The sequence below is a fragment of the Podarcis muralis genome, chromosome 13 (genome assembly GCF_964188315.1).
Source record: "Podarcis muralis chromosome 13, rPodMur119.hap1.1, whole genome shotgun sequence".
NCBI lineage: Eukaryota > Metazoa > Chordata > Lepidosauria > Squamata > Lacertidae > Podarcis > Podarcis muralis.
In genome coordinates, this window is record NC_135667.1 from 16,347,237 (window position 1) to 16,373,195 (window position 25,959).

The 25,959-nt window shown below is 47.8% G+C and overlaps 2 protein-coding genes across 2 annotated transcripts; one reads left to right on the forward strand and one right to left on the reverse strand.

Annotated features, from left to right (window-relative positions):
• The first annotated feature begins 1,628 nt into the window (after positions 1-1,628).
• On the forward strand, positions 1,629-19,335 carry TBC1D10B (TBC1 domain family member 10B). The gene is made up of 9 exons (XM_028702000.2): positions 1,629-2,685; positions 8,518-8,617; positions 8,736-8,843; positions 8,989-9,095; positions 9,681-9,795; positions 11,146-11,211; positions 14,081-14,270; positions 14,800-14,954; positions 15,956-19,335. Exons 1-9 carry the CDS (start codon positions 1,814-1,816, stop codon positions 16,658-16,660), a joined length of 2,418 nt encoding a protein of 805 aa, XP_028557833.2. The 5' UTR covers positions 1,629-1,813; the 3' UTR covers positions 16,661-19,335.
• Positions 19,336-21,620: 2,285 nt separating this feature from the next.
• On the reverse strand, positions 21,621-23,589 carry LOC114581632 (sesquipedalian-1-like). The gene is made up of 2 exons (XM_028702001.2): positions 23,351-23,589; positions 21,621-22,450 (listed from the first exon to the last, which is right to left on the reverse strand). Exon 2 carries the CDS (start codon positions 22,435-22,437, stop codon positions 21,817-21,819), a length of 621 nt encoding a protein of 206 aa, XP_028557834.2. The 5' UTR covers positions 22,438-22,450; positions 23,351-23,589; the 3' UTR covers positions 21,621-21,816.
• Between the last annotated feature and the right edge of the window lie 2,370 nt (positions 23,590-25,959).

Below are 25,959 nucleotides of genomic sequence, written 5' to 3' on the forward strand. Positions count from 1 at the left end.
TGGCAGGAGCTGGGACAGAGCGCCCTGCCGTGAGGATTCGAACCGCCAACCTTCTGATCGGTAAGCCCAAGAGGCTCAGTGGTTTAGACCACAGCGCCACCCGCATCGTCTAGGACAGGGGTCTGCAACCTTTAAGACAAAAAGAGCCACTTGGACCGAAGAAAAAACAACTGGGAGCCGCAAAACCATTGCGACATTTAAAACAGTGGGGAGTGTCGGGGCACACAATGTGCCTCCTCCCCTCGCTAGTATCCGCCCCGGAGCCGCGGCAAAGGTGTAAAAGAGCCACATGCGGCTCCGGAGCTGCGGGTTGCTGACCCCTGGTAGGGGTTGCCAACATTTTCAGACCCCAGGGCACATTTGGACTTTTGATCACTCACTTTGGATTTGGGTAAAAGTCAGATCCAGTGTAAAGGCTGAAAGAGAAAGTGGGAAAGGGTGTCTGTCACTTCCAGCTGTCTCCTTCAGCCCAATGTGCTTTTCCAAGGAATGCACACCGCAGGCTCACCACAGGGGCAGCAATTCTCTTTTTGAAGTCAGCCCAAATCCATAACTATCCTGTCATTTCTTATGCAGTGAGGTATTTCGATGCACTTCCCCTCAAAACCAGCTTCAATCCGAATTAAGATGCATAATGAGTGACCTCACTGCGTTTCAAGCCAGCACAGTGTGCACAACTATCACGTGAGTGCAAAGGATGCTGGGACTTTGGTCAAGTTCTTGACATAGCCGGTCGAGGCAGCATCTCTTGAAATTCTATTCCCGTTAGGGCCCCTCCTTGCCTTTCAATTGACAATCTGAGCTCCAATCATAACCTTCGTAGCCCCATCAATCACTCTCTTCCCCGCCCCCACAATTCATTTCGTTCTTGGTCGTTGGCTCTGACTCTCGCCTGTCTGACTCAATTTTTAAATGTGACTGGCCTAGGGAAATGTCAATTAAAAATCGAAACACCATTCTTATTGGCTACTCTGGTAACACCTCACAAGCCGACAAGAAAGGTCTCTTGCCTTTCGCTGGACTGGGCAACGTCAGAAACGTTCGCGCCCACATTTTCACATCCTGGAGTTCCATTGGTTCAGGATCACGCTACTCAAAAAAGCTGACAGCTTCGGCTGCCGCTTTATTTGACGACAGCCGCCGCTTTTACTTCCCCGTTAACCGCCTATAAACATCACGTGCGTTGGTCTTTGCAGGGTTAAATTCCGCTCTCGCTGGTGATTGGACAATCCTTGCCGGTTCTTCTTCCTGTTGGCTGGTGGGCTCTTTAAGCACGCCTCTCCCCCGCCCTTTCCTTCAAATACTTTAGCCAGCTCTGTCCCGATTGGTTGAGCTTCGCCGGCCTCCCGCCTAAGAAAACGGATTTCTGGTTTTGGGTCTATGTCTCTGATTGGCAAGTACTCCCCCGCCCTTCCTCATTTTGATCGACATCTCCTACTTCCCTTTAAGGATTGGCTGCGCACCATAGCCCGCTCTATTCGATTGGTTTGCCCTTCGAGGAGCCCCTCCCTCATCTCCAGGCCCTCCCCACCCCTTTCTGTTCCACTTGTGCTCCATTTCAGTGATTGGCTAAAGTCGTTTTCCTCCTTGACTCTCATTGGCTGAACTCCGGCCTAGCCTGTCTGGAGATGCGCGCGCAGCCTGGGGTGGTTGCCTCTCCTACTGCTGCTGCTACTACCAGGGCAGGGGGGAGCGCGAGGCTCTGTGCTTCCTCCTTCTCCTTCCCCACCCTCCCCTTACCACAGCTCAGGCTTTGGCTGGGTGACTAGGGCGCATTCCCCCCCCTGTTGGGGGGGAGGGGGCCATTGTTGTTATGGAGACTGGTTCTGGGGACCCTCCATCACCCCCACCGAGGTATAATGCTCCTCACTCAGTGCTCCATGCCCTCAAGAAGGTGAGCCCGGCTCCTGGGGCTGTAGGGGTGCCTGCAGACAACATGACAGCTTCACCCCTGGCAACAGACAATGCAGTAACAATGGAAGCCGTGGAAGCAGACCTGCCAACCAGCGCTACAACAGCAGCACCTTGCATTCCTACAGAAGCAACTTTAACCAAGATCACCGTAGAGATGTCTCTCATGGCTGTGGCCAACGATAACGGGACCATGGCCTTTCCTGCACAGGTGGCATCGGATGCCGTCGTTACGGACGTAATTCCGGTAGGCGACAAATCTTTCGCAGAGACGGTACCTGTGACCAATTCGGTGGATCCTGTGCCAGCCGTGGCAACAGTAAATGGAATGTCGGTGATGTCGTCCGATGATGTTGGGATGGTGTCACCAGCTGTGGCTTTGCCTAAAGAGACCATGGTGAAATCTCTCCCAGTTCCACCAGAATCGCCCACAGTGGTAGTGGTAGCGCCTAGCCCTGTGACGCCTCCTGAGAAGACTTCACCGACCACTTCGGAGGGCTTGGCACCTCACGATCTCTCCACTCCACAACTGCCCCAGGACATGGGTTCCCAGTCCAGTCTCGGAACCCCGGCACCCAGGGCTCCTCCAGCTCCTGACACATTGAGCTACTTGGATTCTGTCAGCCTCATGTCAGGCACCATGGAGTCACTGCCCGGCTCTGGATTCCTTGATGATGCTAGCTCCATGGGTTCAGATTCTGAGATCAATGGATTGGCATACCGGAGGACCGACAAATATGGCTTCCTAGGGGGCAGCCAATATGTTGGTTCAGTGTAAGTATTGGCACCAAGGTGATGAGTTTCCCATGCTGCGGGGAAGGGAGGGAGGGGAGATGTTAGTCTTTTATACAGGACAAACAAGTTCAGCAAGATATCCAGTGATGACCACAATTCCAACTCTGGCTAGGGTGCTGGGAAAAGAATATATGATGTTCTTCCCCTAGGGGGCGCAAGCTGTCATCTTGGAAAAGTTGGGTTGTGGGGAGAATCCTAGGGATGAGAGGGATCCTTGCCTAGATTGGTACCCTGACAGCATAGGTATAACCTAAGGCATCGCCCACAGATGCTCGTCCATCAGACTTTGTGAATGGTATCTCTCTAGTTTGGGGAGTGCTTGCTCTAATCTTTGACTTTTGGGGAATATGAGATTTTGGTTTTATTGGTTGACGTTTGGAACAGAATGTGCAGTCATTCCTCTTTAAGAAAAATCCTTATTTTTCCCCTCTAAACCTACTTCATCATCCTGTGCTTGGCATACAGCAAAGGAACAAAAAGCACTTGAGTTTCTGCAAAGAGGTGAAATACATTGATTCTCCTCTAGGCAGGAGGACAGTGTGGAGTTCAGAGGCTTCCTGATGCTCTGTAAAACAGTTGTATGAATTGGGGTGGGCGGGCTGCTGATCATGACTGTTTTGGAACTGCCTTAATTGTCTTCCTAAACCCTAGAGCTATCTCTTCAGCATGATCCTTCAATTAGATCAAGTGACTCATTTCTCCATCCAAATATGACTTGGGATTTAATCTCTGCCCTTTCCACCATAACTCTGTTTTTTCTCTTCAGCTTGGATGCTCCCCTCATTGGCCTGAAATTCAAACCATCTCTCTGGATGTGTTGTTTCACTACATGCTCTTTTGTCTTGTGACTGACCACCTTTCTTTCGTGCATGCCAGTCAGTCTTTGTCCCAAACACGGGAAGTGTTGTTGTAACATTAGTCTCAGTAGTGTGAATTTAAACTATCACATCTATTATATTTCAGTTGTGTATTACTCTATATCCCCCAAAACCTTGGTTTGCCTCTTACTCCAGTTGCCATCGCCTCTAAATGGCCATTCCATGCATTTGTGGTGTGGTGGGAGACAAAGTTGCTCAGGGAATTCACTGTCCCAGGATGTTAGCAGGTCAAAGGTTAGACATTTTTCATATAGGATCTCTACATCTGTAGTTGCTAACTATAGCCAAAGGAAACAATCACCTGCTCACTTGTCAGTCTTCTAACAGCTAGGAGGGAATGAGATGATGAATTGACTGATTACTGCCTTGTTGCTTTCTGGCAGTGTTAGAAATTAGCCAGGCAGGCACTAGGCATGTTTTGCAACTGACATGGGCTCAGTTGCGACCACATGGAGATCTCTGGATGCCAGGTTGGTAACTGACATCTCCATCTGGCTGGCCCCTCCACCTTTCTTACGCAGGTAAGCAGAACAGTTTCTTTATTGCATTTATATCTTGTCTTTTTCTCCAAGGAGTACATGGTTCACCCACCTCCTCCGCCAATCCCTATAACAACCGTGTGAGGTAGGTTAAGAGGCTGTGACTGGCCCCAGGTCACCTAGGAAGCTTCATGACTGAGTGGGGTTTTGAACCCTGATCTTCCAGGTCCTAGCCCAACACTCTTAACCACTACACTGGCTTCCGTGAGTACTTCTGTTATTGGGCAGCTATATAAATTAAATAGGTAAATAAATATGGGGAAAGCAAAACGTCACTTTGAGAAGGATATGAAATATTTCCCCTGAAGCTTGAATTTGTTTATTCTGTATTGTTTTATTTGATGTTTTAATGTGCCGTAAACCACTTTGAGATTTTCTCTTTAAAATATAAAGTGGTGTAGAAATGAAATTAACAGAAATAATAATAATAAAGACTTCTTTGGGGGGGGTTGGGAATGGTGCCTAGACATACCATTGTGGCAACTGCAACCCAGGTTTAAGATGCCATTTGGCGATTAGCTTATATATCTGAGTTTCTAACACCGCTTCCTTGCTCCTCCTGGAGATGAGATGCAGGAATGGATGGACCACATTCAACTTGCCCTGTGTGCTCTTAATTGTCTTCAGACTCTCAATAAAGTGTATACAGCTGTGGCTGTTGAAGAGATATTCTGGGAAGAGTGCTTGGCTTTTGTTTCCTTATTTTGAAGAGCACCATTCCCCCAGTCCTCAGTTACAAGCAGCTTCTTCTAAAAGAGTTTGTCATCTACATGGGGCGAGGAAAGAAAGTGAATTAGTGCTCAGGTGATTTGTGCTGTGTGGACTGACCGATATGCTGTTGCTTTTGAAGAGCTTTTGAGCTGTTATCTATTGGAAGGTGTTTCCCCTCTTCCTCTCCATGCCAGTGTATCACTCTACCCAGACTTGTTGCCTGTTCTGGCTCTGAAAAGCTGGGAGATTCTGGGTGGGTTCAAAAGCTGACCTTTCAGGACCCGTAACTGTACAGCGGCGGTTGCCTGTGGCCTTCAGTCATGCAGTTAAGCACACTGGAAGTTTGTCTCACTACCCTGGATTCCTGAGCATAGTAATGCCAAGTGCCACTGACTGATGGATGTCTAGGGAGGTCTTTTAGCTCAAAGACTTACCTAGCCCCCTAATCAGGTGCCACTAAAGGGTGTGGAGGAGGAAGCATTGCCTCTCCCCGGTTGCCCTGGTTTCACATGGGAGTGTGGAATAATGTGTATGGCATGTGGAACATTGTGTATTTAGAAAGTGACGTACCTGTAAACAGCCACTAACACAGGATTTGGCAGCCACCCCTAATCCTAAGAATTTTAGTTTTCTTTTAAAGAGAAAGGAAGTCTGCTGAGCTCATGTTTGATGAGGAAAACCTCATCGGAGGCCAGCCCTCTTCTCCCCCGCTAGTTTTCAACATGATATTAGACTTCCCACAAGCATCTGTTTGGCCACTTTGAGAATAGGACGCTGAATTAGAGGAGCCTTTGGCCAGATCCTTTTTTACATAGCACCTAAGGCCCTTTGTTTCCAATAGCTGGCTGGTCAAATACCCCCAGAGGGCAAGGTGGTGCTGACAGGCTTTCTCCCTATTGTTTGTCTCTAGCAATTGGAAGTATTCACTTTCTGAAAATGGGGGCGGGGCTTGGGGAGGTTCTGTTGTAAGCTGTCTAATCGCTGGAATTTTCAGCAATGCGTTGGATCCATTTTTAAAGTCTTCTTACAAGATGCAAGGATGTGGCAGGAAGAAACAGTTCCCAGTTTTGCCCACAAGAAAAGTTAGATGCAAATTAAATATGAAAACTAGTTTATGCTGGCAGTCCTAATTTGCAGGATTGATTTCAGTTGTGGAATGCCCTTTTTAGTTGATAGTTCTGACAAGTGCAAATTCCTAGTGGTTTTGCAGTCTGCTGACCGTCAGCTTGTTCGTCTGCAGAATATGAGTTCCTAACGAGGCCTGTCTGTGTTAAGGATTAGTGGGGTGTTGTTTCGTTTCAGCTGGGGAATGCATGTAGGTGGCAGCAGCCTGGGGGGTTGCTTTCTTTGCTTGGCGGGTGTGGGACCAATTGCCTGAAGTTTCTCTTATTGGATGCAGATAAGCTGCTGTTCCTGCTCAGCCATCTGTACCACCTTCTGTCATCTTTTGGCCGATGCTGGAACCTGTGAGGAAAGCCAGTTATTGAGGAAGAACGACTGACAAAGTAAACAGTAGTCAGTAGAAACAGAACTATGGGTATCGGCAGCCAACAGGGTTAGAGCAGAAAAAAATGGAACCTGGGATATTGGGAGCTGAGCCGAGACAGTATTCAGGATTTGTTGTTTTGTGTTTGGTTTTCTTCCCTGCCTTATCCACATTGGTTAAAATATATCTCTTTTGATTTGTCTTAGGCTATGAAATGCAGAGGGACACGGGTGGCGCTGTGGGTAAAAGCCTCAGCACCTAGGGCTTGCCGATCGAAAGGTCAGCGGTTCGAATCCCCGCAGCGGGGTGCGCTCCTGCTGCTCGGTCCCAGCGCCTGCCAACCTAGCAGTTCGAAAGCACCCTCGGGTGCAAGTAGATAAATAGGGACCGCTTACTGGCGGGAAGGTAAACGGCGTTTCCGTGAGCGGCTCTGGCTTGCCAGAGCAGTGATGTCACGCTGGCCACGTGACCCAGAAGTGTCTCCGGACAGCGCTGGCCCCCGGCCTCTTGAGTGAGATGGGCGCACAACCCTAGAGTCTGTCAAGACTGGCCCGTACGGGCAGGGGTACCTTTACCTTTTACCTACGAAATGCAGGTTCCTCTAGCGAATTTTGGAGTGAAGTAGAGCTTTTGACTCATGGCTTGAGTACAGGGTGTGTAGGCAGCTCTGGTTCAAACTGCTGCTCAGCCACAACACTCCCCTGGGTGACCTTGGACAAGTCACTCACAGAATTGTTGTGAAGATCAAATAAACCCCACATGTGCTGCTCTAAGTTCCATGGAAGGAAGACCAGGATAGAAATGGGGCATAGGGATGTTGGCTAAGCCCAGGGCTGCACCCACCCCAATGCGCTGTAGGAAGTGAGTGGAGGTCCCTGGCTTCTCTGCGCGTGGGCTAAAGCCTTATAGTGCTGGAGGCTTGTAGGCTGCCTTGCAGAGAAGTGGAGCCCCACAAAAGCACCAGCCACTGGTTTCCTCCGATGGGTGTGGCCGTGGGAGAAAACTGCTGTTCCTTCCCCACCAAACTCCTTCCCTGGCTTTTTTCAATTAAGCAGCCCCACCACTTCCTGTTTGGCAAACCACACTTCCTGTTTCTTGCTGGGTTCTGTTAAAGGGAGCCCTGCCCAGATCCTTCTGTATGTTCGCCTTCCTTAAGGCCTCTTAAACTGATGCAGGGTAAGGAGTGGAAGCAAGTGAAATTAGGCACCTCGCTATTCTCCCCCTCCCTTCCCCAATACAAGGAGAAGCTTGAGTTGTCTTTTTTCTTTATTTTGTGGGTTTGTATTTTGATTTTTTTTTTTAAAAAAAGGACAAGTTTGAATTGCCTGTTGCCCCGCGGCCCAGCTAACTGTGAATCACATCACGATTAGCTGAAGGGCTTCTTACTTTCACTCATGCTTATCGGAGTTATCCCCGGATACTCTTTGAAGTTTTCTTTTGTGGGGGAGGAGTGAGGAAAGCTGAATACATTGTGAATCTTGCATGTGCTTGTAGTCATGTAGTACACGGTTGGTGAGCCCGGAGGCAGGAATGGATAGTGGGAAACCACAGACGCTCTGACTGGAACCTTACCCTGTAACATTTTCTCAGGTTACGCAGGAGGAAACTGCTCCATTTCTCAATGCCCTCCCACACTCTCCTTGGTGGCCACAAACCAAGAGCAATGAGTTTGACGGAACGAAAGCTCAGTCTAGGATTTTCCCATGTGTTGAGTAGAAATTACAAAGATGGTATGTTCAGGGTAGCAAGTAGAGGGTGGCTGGCTCAGAAAGTGTTTGTTACCTGCCTGGAGGGCTTGTCCTGCCAATCCCTTTTCCTAGAAGGGTCTGGAAGAGGGGGACTCGCAGGGACCATGAAGCTGGGGAGCAAGAGAAGGACACTGGGCTGGGGGAGTTTGGTGCCGTCCCAGTGGTCCCACCTCCCCAGTGCAGCTGCATAATCTGCATTTTTCAAAAAAGGAATTTGTAGTTGTGTCCTTTTGAAAGCTCAGAAGCTGGCCAAGAGGCTGAGGGTACCAGTATATTGCATAGCCCTTTAGCTCTTTCCATGAATGTTGTGTACTTCTTGCAAAATGAGCATAATAGGCATGTATGAAACTCATTTGGCACTGAGTAGAACTGACAACCTGTTTCTCCTTAGCTCAGTATCTGCTTCCTTATCCTTTCTTCTTCTTCTTCTTCTTCTTCTTTCCCTGCAGTGAAAGCGCCATCCCAGTGGACGTGGCCAGGCAGAGGGAACTCAAATGGCTGGACATGTTTTCCCACTGGGACAAATGGCTGTCACGCAGATTCCAAAAGGTAAGCAGAGATCAGCTTCTGAGTACCACCTTCCCGACTGTGTAGAGGGAAAGACTCCAACTGGGATCTGAGCTTTCCTTTCTTACTGAATTTTTTAATTCCTCCATCTCATTTGCAGGTTAAATTGCGCTGCCGGAAGGGGATCCCTTCTTCTCTCCGTGCCAAAGCGTGGCAACTTCTCTCAAATAGCAAGGAGCTTCTGGATCAGAATCCAGGGAAATTTGAGGTATTTCCAAGTACCTTGTCTTGGCTGCTATGCTGATGGGAGGGTGACGTCAGGCTCTCTGTTGGGAAAAGAAGAGAGAACAAGTTTTCAGCCTTTCTCCCTCTCCATTTTGTTTTGTTTTGTTTCTTGTCTGCTTTTTTCTTAGGAATTGGAACGCCAGCCTGGAGATCCCAAATGGCTAGATGTGATTGAAAAAGACCTACACAGGCAATTCCCTTTCCACGAGATGTTTGCAGCTCGGGGAGGCCACGGGTGAGAGAACGGAAGACGGGTGGCAGGGAATGGTTTTGCTACAGTGGCCAAAAGGAGTGTCATCTAGGGTTGGGAGGTCTCCATGCTTCTCTTGTGCACCTCCAACTCTTAGGATTGCGCTTCCTCCCTGTGTACTTGAACAATTTGCCCTCTAAGGAGCCTTAGAGGTATTGCTTCATCCCTTCCTCTCCAGCTCCCTGTGCTGGGTGCGGACGATGGGAGTTGTAGCCCACCAGGTTGGGAAAGACTGTCAGCACTCACTCAGGTTTCAGCATTCTTCCTTCTCCTGCATCCCTTCCATCTCCCACCAGAAGTAGCACAGCCCATTGGTGGTCAGACATTCATGTCTCCCACTCTCTTTTGCCTGTCCCAGGAGCATTATAGCCTGTGCTTTCCATTGGAGGCCCAGCCCTTATTTGCGGCCTAGTCTTGAGTTAGCAGTGGCACTGCCTAGAGGCCAAAGACCTACGTCACACCTTCCAATCCTTCCCTGAGCCTGCTGGGTCCCATTTTGAATCTGATGCCCCTTCAAGGCTAGGAGAGAGGTTCTGGATCCCTGGTCCTCACCCTTCTCTTCCGTCGCAGGCAGCAGGACCTCTACCGCATTCTGAAGGCCTACACCATCTACCGGCCAGAAGAAGGCTACTGCCAGGCACAGGCACCCGTGGCCGCGGTTTTGCTGATGCATATGCCTGCAGAGGTGAGGAGCTCCTTCATGACACTGTGTGACAGAGGGAGGGACAGCGGACACCTTGAGAATGTGGGTTCTCTGAAAAAGAAAAGGCTGGGATGTGGTGGATGAGGTTTGGGAGGAGCCGAAGTTTGTATATGCTGGGAAGAATCTTCAGCAGGGTAAGTGGGAGAGTGGAGAGCATCCTGACTCCAAAACTCTTGGGGTCTTGGTGTTGGTAAGGAGAGGGTCTTTTACACCAGGCCTACCCAGTGGTTCCTTCTCTGCTAGAAACCATTCTTTGTGCTGCTGAGGCAGTGGGCAGGGGAGCCGGCACCTTGCTCCATGCTCTCAGAGACACCTAAGAAAAGCCCTGCTGGGTCAGACCAGAGGCTTGTCTGGCCCAGAATGCTGTTCTCAGCTGCAGCCTTTTTTTCTATATGACACTGAGCATGTGCAGTGGGCTTGTTTGTTAAATTGATGATTACATCCACATCCCTTCTTTTCCCCAAGGAGCACAAGCTGATGGGGAGGCCTCCTCCCACTCCTCATTTTATCCTCACAGCAAGTAGGCTAGGCCGAGAGCTGATGACGGCCAGGCCGAGGTCACCCGGCTGAGTGGGGATTTGAACCCTGGACTCCCAGGTTCTTGCCCAGCATTTTAATCGCCAAACCAAACAGATGCCTCAGAGCCTCCAAACTCAAACTCTAGTCTTGCAGCAATCTTTATGACTGCGCACAGGCCCTCAAGGCATGTCTACCAGGAGATAAGGGTCTGTTGGGCACTCTCTCAACCCCACCCCCCTCTGGCAACCCTGCCACTTTTCGGCCCTGTTACTTAGTCTCAGGCCAGTTGTCAACACCCTTACATTGCCCAACGTAGAAATATAGCCATGGTATTTCAGCAGGATTTATAAGGCCCACAGCAATCCATCGGTAGTGCCTTGTTTATTCATCTCCAGTGGAAGTCAAGGGCTGTAGCTCAGCAGCTGAGCACCTGCTTTGCATGCAGAAGGTCGCAGGTTGAATCCTTGACTCCTCAAGGTAGGCCTGGGAAATACTCCCTTCCTGCAGCCATGCAGAGCCACTGCCGGTCAGCGTAGATAATGCTGTGCTAGATAGACCAATGGTCCGACCCAATATAACGCAGCTTCCTTTGTTCTTCTTTTTGGACGTTGGTTGCTTGTGTGCCACCTGCACAGTACTGCAAAGGATATATGGCAGCCAGAACAGAGGAGGTAACTCTCTGAGCTGTCCTTCCTGAATGCACTAGTAGGGGTTTATTGCATGCAATGAACTAGTGGAAGGACTGCCTTAGCCTGGAGGGTATGACTGCCCAGGTTATCAGTGTTGAGAGTTTCTGTTTCTCTGTCTCTTCAGCAAGCTTTCTGGTGCCTGGTGCAAATCTGTGAGAAATACCTCCCTGGCTATTACAGCGCTGGACTGGTGAGTACGGCTGTGGTCCTGTGAGGAAGGGCAGTAGGTCCAGGGCATTTCCACAGAGCTTCTTTACGGGGAAATGTCTTCTGCACTCTTCAAAAAACACACACTAATGAATAGACGTTTCCCCCCACTACTACTTCACTGGAATGTCTGCTTAGCAGTGTCCTGCAAGAACCGCCCAGTATCTTCCTGTTCTCTACTTTTCTGGAGAGGAATGAGACTTGCCCTCCTGGGAAAGGACGGGAGGCTTGTAGTCTGGTAACATGCAGCAGCAGCAGCAGCAGCAGCAGCAGCAGCAGCAGCGACATGCATAATTATACACCTGCCTGCTCTTTCCTCACTTTCATTTCCCTGTTAGGGCCAGTTTATCGGACTAGCTTTTTAAGGGTTTGTTTTCCAACCTGTTTCACTTCTCCCTTCATCCTTCCTCCAGTCAAACCTGGAACTTGCCCTCCCACCCCCTGCCACCACGGATCACCGGTCCGGAGAGCGAGCTCACCTTGGGCTCAAGTCGCCGACTTCTTCTTTTCCCAGCCCATTACAATGGGCTGAATTATAATTTTAACTGGGCAGCGAGTGCCGTTTTAGAAGAGGTGTTCCCTTCAGTGGTGGAAATACAACTTCTCTGATCTTGCCTGTCGTGATGTGTGTGCATCCTCTCGAAACAAAGGAAAGATGCCCTTTCCCCTTTGGAACTGTTTTTATTATTATTATTATTCAGCTGCGTGTATATGCAGGGAGAGTTGCTTTTTAAAAATGTGTGCAATTAAGCAACACATTTCTTTAAACCAGGTGACTGCTTAAAAGTGGGCCCACAGTGGAAAAAATATCAGGGTGAAAGAGAGTTAAAAGTGAATTAAATCATATGAACAACAGAGCTAAAGAGGAATCAGTGGCTAACTGTATGTCTTGAGTCTTTCGTTACCCCATCCCACTAGAGCAGGGGTGACTAACCCCAGGCGCTCTAGCTTGCTGTTGGACTACATCTCCCACCTCTCCTGACCATTGGCCATGTTGAGTGGTGCTGATGGGAACTGGATCTCCAGCAGCATCTTGGGGGGGGGGGCACAGATTTCCCATCCCTGTTTTATATGGACAGAGACTGTGCTTTTAAACAACTGCCAAGCAGGCAAAAATCAACAGGTGAAGGGCCCTGGCTTGGTGGTAGAACACCTTCTTTGCTAGCAGAAGGTCCCAGGTATAATCCCCTGGTATCTCCAGGTGGGGCTGGGAGGGACGCCTGCTTGAATCCTGGCAACCTACTGTAGGCAGGACTAAGCCAGATGGGCTCAGTTAAAGGCAGATTCCTATGTTTGTTTCATGCTGGGGGAAGCTTTATTTCTGCCTTATATACAGCCATTAGTCACAGAACATTTATCCATTAAAAATATGGCAATTCTTCTAGCTCCATGCAGCCTTAAGCTGTGGTCCATGGGACCACTTCAGGCCTGCCTAGTTACTGTCTCTGACTTTCCTGTCCCTCTGTACTTCTCTGCTGCTTTCAGACCTGATAACTACTTTCAGGGTCTGAAATCAGGCCTCTCAGGCTGCTTTTTGGCTTCTTTGTTCTCCCATGTGTGTTGAATCAAAGGTGAACTGTTCCAGAGGCTCTGCAGACACCATCTTGGTAGTCAAGATAATCCTGCAAATAATTGGTAGTTGTTGTAGCAGCAGCAGCAGCAGCAGTGAGCTCATATACGTATATATTCATTTGCTTTGATACAGGCTAATTGGCTTCATTATCTGTGGGCTTGGGGTTCTGGGCTCTGAGCCCAGAAAGGGGAACCAGCTGTGAGATTTTGGTATTTGCCATGATGGAGCCACGATGGGAAGTCATGGCCAGAGTGACAAATGCTGCTTTGTGTATAAAGGTTGTATAAACCTTTGCTTGGGTGTGGACAAGCCACCTCCTTCCTGCCGTGTCTGCATCTGTAAAGGCTGGGAGACCTGGCTAGCTGATTTGCTAAAGTCTACACCTTTCTTTTAATAAAGCACTCTGGGATCTTTTACCATCCTTCTTTGGTATTCCTCAGGGTGGATTTGATTTAAATCAAATCGATTTAAACCACACTTTAAATCACTAGTCAGTAAGATTTGATTTAAATCACTAGTTAGTAAGACTTGATTTAAATCATAATTTACAGAAAGACTCATTCTTGCTGGTATGATCTTAATATTTACAACAAGATGAAGGTTTCATTTTTGGAATAATAAATTTTCAGAGTAGTTTTTACAGTTATATCAAAAATTACTGATTTGGTTATACTATTAGAAATACGTTGACAGATAATTATGAAATTATTGTGAGGTTTAATAAGTTAACTGTTTATATTTGGACAACTTTTCTGCTGTACTTTATTGGAAGGAGAAAATCATTTCCTTAATAACAATTTAAACAATTTTTTAAACTAAACAATAACATTATAGCATAAGTATCCATGTTTGTTAACTGATGTGGTTAAACGGGTTTTTTTTTAAACACCTTAGACTGAGTTTTAGCACGCATGAAAAACTTAAAACAAATCCTTATTTCCTGATGAATAGCCTTTGGGCTATAATGTAACTTAAATAGAAAACTATCTTTAGAAGGATTTTTCCTCCAAAAGCAATTTATTTTAAAAATCCAATTTAAATAAATTTAAATTTAAAAAATCCAATTTAAATAAAAAACAACCATGATTTTCAATTATTTTTATCCACCTTGGTATTCCTGCACCCAACCACTCCCACAAGCCCTCCTTTGGGCTGGTACAGCAGGATACAATGAAAAGGAGAAAGGTGAAAATAGCGGGGAGGGGAAATACAGGGTTGGTGATTCCCCTTCCTCCCAGTGCTCCTCTCATCCCAGAGGTTTCTTGTGCTTCCTGCGCAGGAGGCGATTCAGTTGGACGGGGAGATCTTCTTTGCCCTGCTGCGCCGAGCGTCTCCCATTGCCTACCGCCACCTGAAAAGGTACAAGGTCGACCCCATCTTGTACATGACGGAGTGGTTCATGTGCATCTTCTCCCGGACCTTGCCCTGGTGCTCTGTGCTACGCGTCTGGGACATGTTCTTCTGTGAAGGTGAGGCTTCTTCCTTGGTCCTCACTCGCTTTCTCACTGCCAGGCCTTGGGTGTCTTGATTACATAGTGTCTGCATCCCCCCCCCCCCCTTAAGCCGACCCAATCAGGAGGGAAAGATACAAGAACAACGGCACTTTCTGCTATAAATTGGATCCTCTCCTTTGGCTTTTCTTTTGAACTGCCTTTCCATCACTGAATCAGAAGGGTGACTCCTGAGCCCTTGCTTACCTGGTTATTACAAACTCCACTTGTGTAGTCTCCTTTTTTAAAAAGCTTATCCCCATCTCGCAGAGGATGATGGGATTCCTGGCCTCATACGACAGGCATCCCCAAATGCGACCTTCCAAATGTTTTGGGACTGCAACTCCCATCATCCCTAGCTAACAGAACCAGTGGTCAGGGATGATGGGAATTATAGTCCCAAAACATCTGGAGGGCTGAGTTTGGGGGTGCCTGTCATACAATGTGTCAAGCTCCTTCCTTCCCCCACACCCCCAACCACTGAGTGATCCTTCTCTCCCACTTGCAGGGGTGAAGATAATCTTCCGTGTGGGTCTAGTGCTGCTCCGGAACACGCTGGGCTCAGTAGACAAGCTGCGCTCCTGCCAAGGCATGTACGAGACGATGGAGAAACTAAGGAACCTGCCTGTTGATACCATGCAAGAGAACTTCCTTGTCCAGGAGGTGAGAAACAGGTCGTAAGGGCAGAGTTCTAAGCGGAGAACAAGGAGTCTTGGATTCTGCACCAAGGATGAGTTACTGCATGATATCCGTCAGGCAGAAAGCTAGTTGGGAAAGTAGTCAGGATGCACAGGGCAGGGGAAGGCAGAAGGCAGATTGGGGTCAATTGTTTGATTTCTAGATGATCTGCAAATCTGCCCTCCTCTGGTGTAGAGAATGCAAATTATCAAAGGGATATCAGCTTTAAAGAAGGGACGATCCACAGTGTCCATATTTATTCAAATAAACATGAACTGAAGATACAAATGCACTCAAAATCCTAAAGTAAGATAATTGAGGAAGGGAGCTTAAATGAGCTCATAAAAGTAGACTGTCTCCAGATTTGGTGGAAAGTGCTTTAAGAAATCTGCTAATCACATGCTTCCAGTGACAAATTACATGGAGTTCAGGTTTTGGGGAGGGTGGGTAGGCTGCTTCTCCCTCAACTTTTAAAATGGTTTTGATTTTATTTTTTTCATACAACCAAAATCTGCCTGGGCAGGCTGTGAGTTGGGAGTGGAGGAAGGGCAAACGGGGAGGTTCTGCCTAACCCTTCCCCTTCATGTTTGTCAGTATCTAATCGCCCTCCACCAGGCCCTTTTTTGCCTGCACATGGGTAAAGTCCCGGATCCTGGTATTCCCCCAAATGCAGATTATAAGGTGGCATGGCGGAAGTTGATTGGACCATAGCGGAAAAGGTTAAGCAGCCTTTCTCTGCTTTCCCAGGCTGATTTGAAAGCGAGAGAGAGAGAAACCACAGAGGGAAGAAACCAGGAACTCCACATGGCAAGTGGTTTCCATTGCAGCTGTGACGTAGCCTTGCCCAGGCCCTGCCTTTGTTTTGTGTGGGCCGGGAGATGTTACACATACGAGGGGGCTGCTGAGACAGGGGTGGATGCTGAGTGTGGCGGATATTGGTGAAAGATGCCACGTGGCTATTCCTCTTGCGCTTGCTTTTGTCCCAGGTGATTAACCTCCCGGTGACGGAAGCTCTTGTGGAGCGGGAGAACGCCACACAGCTGAAGAAATGGCGGGAGACGCGGGGAGAGCTGCAGTACAAGCCCTCCCGCCGGTTGCATGGCTCGCGGGCCATCCATGAGGAAAGCCACCGCATGAACCCGCCCTTGAGCGCCAGCGCCAGCCTTTTGAGCCTCACCGGCCTGAGGCAGAGGGTTGCCATTGGCAGTACCAGCGGCCCCTCCTTCTCCCCAGCGCACACGGTGGGCTCCTTGGCCGTGTCGGCTGTCCCCACTCCGGCTCCTCCCGCCGCCCAGAGCCAGGTGGTGGTGTCCGAAGGCCTCCACGCGGCCTTGCCGTCCCCGACCGGGAACAACATGCCGCTCGGGGGCCCCCCCAGGAAAGCGGGGGGCAGCAGCAAGGAGGAGAGGCGGAAAGAGAAGGAGCGCGAGAGGCAGGAGAAGCTGGAGAAGGAGCGGCAGAAGCAGGAGAAGGAGCGGGAGCGGAAGCTGCAGAAGGAGCGGGAGAAGCAGGAGAAGGAGCGGGAGAAGAAGCAGCAGAGGGAGCGAGCCAAAGAGGAGGCCAAGCTAAAGAAGGAGAGGAAGTTGTCGCTGAGGAAAAAGGAACCCAAGTCAGCCCCTCCGCCGCCCGCTGAGGAGGGGAAGGAGGGGGGATCCTCAGGGGCGTCCGTGGTACAAAGCACACACTTTTGAGTAGGGCTGGGGGGCCACACGGGCCCCGACGACTCCCTCCCGTCAGCCAAGGACCAAGGTGGTGGCTGCCACCCAGAGACTTGTTGTGGTAGGGGGACCCAGAGGGCAGGAGGAGCTGTGCCAAGGCGAGGGATAGCTGCCATGCACTGAACCACACAACTTCGGGCCGCGGTTGGGTAGTGGAATACTTAACGGAGGTCCATGTTTTTACCTCCCTTTGCGTGCCTGAGGTGGATGTGGCTCCCTTCCCCCTCCCCTTCCCCTCTCGTTAATGAATAGGGCCAAAACAAGATGGCGGCTGTGCTCTGCGTGGCTACGGAAAATGGCCGCCCACTGCTGTTTTTGTCGCAGCCGACAGGAGCAGCTGCATCACTCTGCTCCCCTACCAAAAGGTTGGGAATCTTAACCTAGGAGGTAACCGTATTATTAATAATAACTCCTGACATCCCAATTTCAAGTACTGTATATAGAATCCTCTCTCCTTAAAGCTATCTAACCACTCCAGGCTTACAAACACCACCTCCAGAGAGGCTGGTTTCGAGAACAAGGTATTGTCTTCCCGCCAATATATTAACAAATGTTTCTTCCATTGTGGGTTGGCCCTCATAACATTGCTATATATATATATTTCCCTCGGCTCCACCCCAGACCTGACTTTCTCCCATATAAGAAATCCCTCCTTCCTTTGGCTACCTGGCCCCCATGCATGGTTACCCACAGGCTACGATAGTTGCCTTATTTGCTGGCGGTGTCTCTGTTCTTTGAAAGCTGCACGGCAGCCTGAAATTTAATCATGGTGGCTTTAGCCAACATGGAGCTGCAGCAAAGAGGAAAGCTGAACCTGTTGGATTGCTCCCTCGCATACCGTGAATTGAGACAGGAAGCCTTTCTGTGAATGCGAGTCTGAGTGTGTGTATGTGTACGTGTACTGGGGGTGGGGAGCTGGCTACCCTGCTACCCAGAAACTCAGCCATTTGGCTGCTCCTATGCAAAGATTTCTTAGCAGTGGTCAGGAAAAAAAAAAGTTGGTGCCTATATGTGTCTGTTGAGATTTCTTGAGCAGAAAGGAGAAAAGAGATTGGAGATTCCCCCTTTGGTGATATGCACTTGAGAAAGGTTTTTGGTCTTCAGCAATTTCTTGTCCTTCAGTATTTATCTTCTGGCACAAACATTCCTGTTTGCTGCCTCCAGACAGTGAGGGAGGCAGCCAGGTTTCTAGGGAGCTTCTGCCAACAAGGTGTGTGTGTGGGGGGGACTGTGTTGTACACTGTTCCTCTCCAAGCACCGGTACCCATATCAGTCCTTTTACAACATATTTGGAAATATTTGCCCTTGTTTTAGTAGCATACACCCAGCACCAGTCATTTGCTGGATACAAAGGACGCGTCTCCACAATACATTTAAGCCAGTGGACCATTAGTTTTGATTTCTCCGGGCTCTCTTGAAGAGCCCTTTCCCAAGTTCCCAGGTGTTTGGTATGAAAACTCCCATGATCCCCTGCCCAGCATGGCAGTCAGAGGCGGTACAGTACCCTAACATTTATTGAGAGACCAGCAGCAGGAAGAAGGCTGGCTTAGGGTCAGGTAAAAGAATTGTCATTTGGGGAACAGGCTGAGAATGCTTTCATATTTTGAACCCCCACAGTCCCTTCATAAAATTTGAGGCACGGCGGTTTAAAACAGGTTTTAAAATGCTTTTAGTTTGTTAATATAGTACATGCCCCCAAGTTGCATGCTTTATTCCTCTGTCCCTCAGCGGAAAGCAAATTGGTTCCTTTAAAATACTGTAACACGAATGATTTTTCTCGATGTGTTTTCGTTATGCAACCACAAACCCTTTTAACGTTCCTACACACTGGCATTAGCTAGCTAGGCCTTCCTTTGATAGCAGTGCAGAATGCAGCCGGTCAGATCCTTGGCTTTTATTCCATGCAGCTTAGCGAGACCTGGGATGCTGATATCTACAGTACCTTAGCAGAGCCTGGGCGGGTCAGAATTTTAGAAATGTTGTGGGAAGAAGGGTCTCTGCAACAGGGAGAGAGAACTCTTGCTGCCTTGGAGGTCAGGCTGGGTTAGAAGTGGACTGAATCGATTTGGGCAACTTTGGACTTGTGCATCTTCATAACTCTCCCTGTTGCCCCTTCTGCTTTCACCTTCTGCAGCATCGCTCTCCGCCTTAGGTCACATTTTTCTGCAGTTGTGAATAGCTCGAAAATCATGAAGCTGTTTCAGAATCTCGCTTCCCAGAACACGCCTGCCCTAAATGGCAGCTTCTAGACTCCACAATCCCATCTATGAGCCAGCGAAAAAGCTCCATTAGTCCATCCTCATTTCTGTATATAACTTTTCTCTATAACACATATATTATATATATGTTTCAGTATTGTAATTATGTATACAGAACCTTGAGGTTATTATTTTTTTGACCTTGTGCTCTTATTTAATGGGACAGACACTGGAAAAATTAGGAATTCATTTTCTCCCCTTGCCTTTTAATTTTTTTATTAGTTTTTTTTTTTACCACTACTGCTAATCAGGAAGAGAAGAAAATTGGAAGTTTACAGCTGACATCTCTTTAATGTCCTCCTTGTTAATAATGTCTTTTTGTTCGTGCCTCGTTCTTACTGGATTTCCCCCCATTGCTTTGTTTAAAAATGTTAACAAAACAAAATGACAGTCCAGTTTGTCAAGCGTCTTCATTGATTTTTGATGGTTTGGGCTGTCTTCGGTGGGATTAGAGTATCTGCATCCTTGGAGTAGGGGAAAGTTTTCTTTGCTGAAGGGTACACAGTGTGCGGGTGCTACCTGTGAATCTGATTTAATTCCTGCCTAAACACAGAGCTTCACATTTATCTCTGCTGAAATTTCATTCTGTGAGTTTTGGCCCAAGTCTCCTTCCAATCAAGATAATCTCTGTCTTCTAAACAAAAAAAATTCCTTGCAGTAGCACCTTAAAGACCAACTAAGTTAGTTCTTGGTATGAGCTTTCGTGTGCATGCACACTTCTTCAGATACCACGAAAGCTCATACCAAGAACTAACTTAGTTGGTCTTTAAGGTGCTACTGGAAGGAATTTTGTTTTGTTTTGACTATGGCAGACCAACACGGCTACCTATCTGTAACTGGTTCTAAGGCATTGGTTATCTCTCGCAGTTTGGTGTCATCTACAGATTTAATGAGTACCTCCCCCCACCCCAGCCTTCATCAAATCATTTATTGTTGAACAACACTGGGCCCAAACACAACTGTATAGCACCCAGCTTGTCACTTTGGCTCCATCTGAACTATACGTTTAAAGCAGTGTCATACAGCTTTTAAAAACCGTGTCTTCCTCACAAAGAATTCTGGAACATGTAGTCTGTTAAGGATGCTGAGAATTTTTAAGAGGTCCCTATTCCCCTCACAGAGCTACCATTCCCACAGCGGTTTAATGACCAACCCCTTTTCCCAGGGGACTCTGGGAATTGTAGCTCTGTGAGGGGAATAGGGGTCTTCTAACAACTCTCAATACGCTGAACAAACTACAGGATCCTTTGAGGAGAAGAGAGGACTCTTTGAAGTGAGATCACCATGGTACTTAAAAGATAAGTGCAGATAGGACATTTTCTCTTTAAGGTTGACCAGGAGCCACTGATGAGCACTCCTTGGCTGCAATCCCTCACTAGCTACAACTCTTACATCATGGTAGCTCCATCTAGCCCACATTTTACTAGTTTGCCAACATGAATTATGTAGGGGGACCTTGATCAGGGAAGAGGAATCTTCAGATGTTGTTGGATTCCAGCTCTCATCAGCTCCACTTTGCACTGTCCACAGTAAGGGATGATGGGAAGATTTATTCCAGCATCAGCTGCCGGGTCAAATATTCTCTGTCCCAAAACTCTGTGACTTTTGACGTCCCTCTCAATTCTGCCATGATTGGGGAAGGCTGTTGGTAGTTTTAAGATCAATATGTTTGCCACATTGCAACCAAGAAACTTATGGATGACATACTTGGGGCAGTCCGGCATAATAGGTGGGACTGAGACAGAGCTTGGACAATGGTTACTTTAGTGGACTTCATGGTGGAATGGAGAATTGAATACTGTCTCCCTTTGTTGGGAACAAAGATCCTTTTAGGTTTTAAAGTTGTGCTGGAGGAATGATTTTATGATGAGTCTTGTAGGCAACTACCTGGAAATCATTGATAAATGTGTGTGTGTGTGTGTGTGTGTGTGTGTGTGTGTGTTATGGTGGGTTGGGGAAGATGACGCCATTGGAAGGACCATAGTTTAGAGGTAGAGGCACACTTTGTGTTCAGAAGAGCCCGTCTCTCCCAGTTAACAGGATCTCTTTACAGTTAATCTGAGGGAAACTTCTGCTTGCGGCCTCTGCTGAGCTACCACTCTCCAGGCAACCCTGGCTTTGATAGCAGTCAACTTTTAGGCCAGACATGGTGGATACCTGCTGCTTCATTTTTATTGTTACTTTACCATATCGCGATAGTGCTGTTGTGGCACTGCATCCTTAATGCTAAAGCAAGGGTCCTGACCATAGCTGTCAACCTTCCCTTTTTTTGCAGGAAATTCCCTTATTCCAGCGCCGTTTCCTGGATTGTTAAGATATCCCGGATTGTTAGATATCCCATAGACCTTTCCCGGGACAGGTGAGGCTGCTGATCCCTTATTTTCAAATTTGACAGCTATGGTCCTGACCCACCAGTCAAAGACCAGAGAGAAGGCCAGTGCTGTTTTCATCACACCACTGAATGCATGGACTAGACCAAATAATGGCAAAGAAGCCAAGCTTTCACTTTGGGGAATGGTTTTGATTCCACATTCAGGAGGTTGGCGCAGCTGAAGACTCCACCCACAACAAGCGCTCACCAAAATAGACCGTTACTGAGCTCAACCTCCTTTCTCACTATATCAGGTATGGCAGCTGCTACTATGATAAACAAAACAATTCTCAAGGCTGGTAGGTTTCTTTGTTTAAAAAAACACATTTATTAAAATCTCTTGTAGCATGTAAAAATCAATGTCAATGTGCTGACATATGTTTCGAAGGCATTAATCAGATACTGGCTCTGCATGACTTTCTTGCCTGAAACCTCATAGATTCTAGACTTCCCAAAGCTCACTAGGCACGGTCCAAACGTTTGGTATGGCCTGAATTGCCCTACTCAAAATCAATCAAGGACTCATTCCCTGACTGCTGCTTGACTTGCTTCTCCTGCCACTTCCGCCTCAGCCTCAAAATATCTTCTCCAAATTGCTGGTGGAGCTGGACAAAACCCATGGTTAAGGGACCAGCTTCCACCGCCGGTTTTGTAGTGGGGAGTTTCAAGTCTCTTGCCAAGTGTCTCGGTTGTCCTTCACATTTGGGAGGTTGCTGGTGCTTCAGCATCTGAAACTGTCCCTCCAGCTCCGTCACCAAAGCTCGGAGGTAACAGAAGCCTGCCGTACTGAGAGCTCGCACCCAACCCTCCATGGTTTCTTGGCTCTCGGCCGCCATTTTGTAGGATCGGGCCCCAGGTACGCCATTGGGGTAGGAAATCTCAAAGGTGTGGGGTTCAGATGCAGACTCCTGCAGCTCCACGGTGCAGCCTTCCAGGATGATGAGCCGGAGAGGACCCCGATCTCCCGATTGGTCTCGGCAGAAGAGGATATTGCCCCAGAGCTCGCACCAGCATGGCCGGTAGGAGGCTGTGCGGATGCTCTTCTTGTACAGCAATCCCTGCCGGTCTGGGAGATGCCTCAGGTGGGAAGATGCGAGAGCACTGGAGAGGTGGAGTTTCATGGCGGACAGAACCCTGTAAAATGAGGGGTGAAATTATGATGGACGACTGGTGGCGGTGAATGGAACAGGTGGGCATGTCAGGAAAGTACAGGTGATAATGGGCCCAGAAAAGGAGCTGCAGATATAGAACGGGGGGGGGGGGGGGGGGAGAGAGAGAGAGAGAGAGAAATGAGGGAGAGTGTGGAATAACTTAGGGATGGACTGAAAGGGAATAAGAAAAAATGAAGCAAAGCACATGAAAAAAGGGATCACGATTTTGAAGGGGAGATGAAAGATCTCTGGCTGTGTACACATCTTACATTTAAAGCGCAAGCGCGCACACACACACACACACACACACACCAAAATAAAAAGAATCCTAGGAAATGTAGTTTGTTAAAGGTGTTGGGAAGTATAGCTCCCTGCGGGTAAACTACAGTTGCCAGGATTATTGGGTTGCTTTAAATGTGTGGTGTTTATCCAGCTGGGAGAGATTCTAATTTGGGATGGATTTTTCATTTCATTTTTAAGAAAACTGAACAGGATCTAGAGTAGGATGTTGCAACAAAAGTGGAAATAACTTAATGAAGGAGCAAACCAATTGTGCTATACTGCATAAGCATAACAGGACAGGAGAACAGATAAAGAAACTGAAATAATGGTTTTAGAAGGAGTGAGGACAAAAGGTGGTGAAGGAAGAAAAGTAATGAAACGATAGGATGAAGGGTGCCAGAAGAAAAAAGGAGAGGATGAATCTATGCATAATTAAAGAAAATCCAGGGAAAGGGGGGAAACTGGAGAAGAACTGGAGTGAGAGGGAAGGAGCAAGAACTTCCCCAGTTTGTCTTGAAATAAATGTAACTATAGCAAGTGTCCCAAGCAAACATGAGGATATTGTAAAAAAAGGGAAACAAATACCCCTGAATGCCCTTACCTTTGGTGTCAGATACGTCTGAGTTCCCCCTTTTGGTTTTCCTTCATGGCAGTTTCTCCTCCTTCCACTCTTCAAGAGAAAACATTTCCCAGGTGAAGGGGCGGGACTAGAGCTCACCTGGCGATTCACAAGTCACTTGATCCAGGAAGAGAAGGTAGCTATGGGAGAAGCTTGCCTCCCCTTTGATCATGGTCCCTTGCTTTCCCCACCCACAATTTCTCTCCCAAGATCAAGAAGAACAAGCAACTAGAAAGAGGAAGTAAGGAACCCACAACCAATTACTGAAACTTAACCTCGAAGGAGAGTTCTCGCTGGTCCTAAAGAGAGTTGTCTTAGAATGGATTCGTTTCAGGAACAAATAGCTGTGAGGAATGGAGGGTAGAATAATAGAACTGCTGGAAGGGCCGGAGGGTCATCTAGTTCAACCCCCTGCAATGCAGGAATCTCAATCGTTGGGATATAAGTTCTAGTTGCTACAGTTCCCCATAAAGTGCCCCCTTTTCTGAGCTTGCCTGTCCCGCCCCCCATGCACCCACCCTGGAGTATCATATAGTTACTGGTCCATCATTAGTTAAGAAAATATGGTGGTTTCTAGGGATCGGGTATTGTCAATAATGGCACTGCTCGGGAAAACCAGCAATTTTAATCTCTTGCAGTCTTTAGATGTATTACAAATATTTTTTCTTTCTTCATTAGGCTTTTGATGAGCAAGTTGTATTCTCTCTCTGCTTACTCTTGGACTCTGTTTTAAAACTTTTCCTTGGAAATGGATCCGTTGCCTTTTAGCCTGTCATTTATCTGTGAGAGGCCCAGCATCAACTCTGTAAGCCAAGTGGAAGGGCTACAAGAGTACGTATATAATTGTTGGGTCAATAATTCCCCAAAGACTTGAGCAGCTGGATGCTCCCTGGCAAGGGATCTTTACAGTCTCATTTGACTTGTTGGGGGTGAATGTGCCTCCACTTTTCTGAGGAAAGGCAGCTCAGGAAAAGTTGTGGCTTTCCTTGATGGTGGTTCCCTCTGTTTTGTTTTAGGAGGGAGGGCAGCAATGCCATGTTATATTTATTTTCTAATGCCTGTGTCTGGGGACTATGAGGGTCATCTAGTCCAACCTCTGCAGTGCAGGAATCTTTTGTCCCAATATCAACCCTGAGATTAAGAGTCTCATGCTCGACCAACTGAGCTATCCCAGCAGCTTGGAATAGCTGGGAGTAAGTCTGTATACCACCCTGGCCTGCAGGGCACTCTTAAGCATATCCTGCGCTGTGGTGCAAAGATCCCTCTGCCCCCCCCCCCCCCCGGTTTCCCAGAGTTGTCAACCTTTTCCCAAGCCTCTGCAAGGGGTCACTCTCCTCCCGCGGAGGCTTGGGAAGGAAGCTGCACACCCGCCAGCCATATAGTTGGCGGGCACAGCTGGTAGGCGTGCAGAGAAAGGGGAGGCCGCAGGCAAAGCCGTGCAGCTCCCCCACTCGCTGTGGTGTCCCTGAGAGGCCGGCGCCCTGGTGCAACACATCACTAAGCCCAATGGGAAAGACCTGTCCATGCCCTAAGGATCTTTGAGTGAGGTCCTTTTTCAAGTGCTCTTTCTAATGGAAATACATTACGTATCGAACAGAGAAGATTTTTACTGTCATGGTTCCCTGACTTTTCAATGCAGAAAATATAATTATTGGTGCCAGGTCAAGGCATTTTTCTTTGCCCAGATATTTTAAACGGTTTGTTGCCTCAGTCTCCCTTATCATTTTATAGTTCTTCTTCCCCTCAGTTTATTGTTCATATGAAGTTGTTGCTGTTGTTATTTGGAATAAATATTTTTTATGTTTATTGCACACAACCCTGACATCAGTTTCAATGAAAGTTGGCCTAGAAGTACAGTAAATTGTAGCCCAACCCAACAATTGCATTGTGGCATAAGCCCTCTTTGTCTACAGTATTATGAAACAAGCTACTGCTTGTGGCATGGTAGATTTGTTGGTGCCACAAGACTCTCTCACTGCAACAAACTAATAGGGCTAAAGACATCTTAAAGGCTGGATTAGTACCCTAATCCACAGATCCTTGCAGGCAACGGCAGCCTCTGCCTTAACTAAACATGGGAATCTCTGCATGCTGTGTCTGGTGGGACATAAAGCCAATAAATAATAATAATATGTGGGGTTGCTTTTTTGGGGGGGTGTTATTGGGTTGTTGTTATTATTTTGATTATTTATTTCATGGTTTTATATTTTGATTTTGTTCTGTGAACCGCCCTGAGAGGCCTTCTGCATCAGGCTTAAACAAAAGGTTCATCTGCCCTATAATTTCATTTTATTTTTTCTTGAAAGGGTCAAGGAGATGCTTGTATCTCCTGCAGCTGTTATTCAGGGATTTGTTGTTGTTTAGTCGTGTCCGACTCTTCGTGACCCCATGGACCAGAGCACGCCAGGCACCCCTGTCTTCCACTGCCTCCCGCAGCTTGGTCGGACTCATGTTTGTCGCTTCAAGAACACCGTCCAACCATCTCATCCTCTGTCGTCCCCTTCTCCTTGTGCCCTCCATCTTTCCCAACATCAGGGTCTTTTCTAGGGAGTCTTCTCTTCTCATGAGGTGGCCAAAGTATTGGTGCCTCA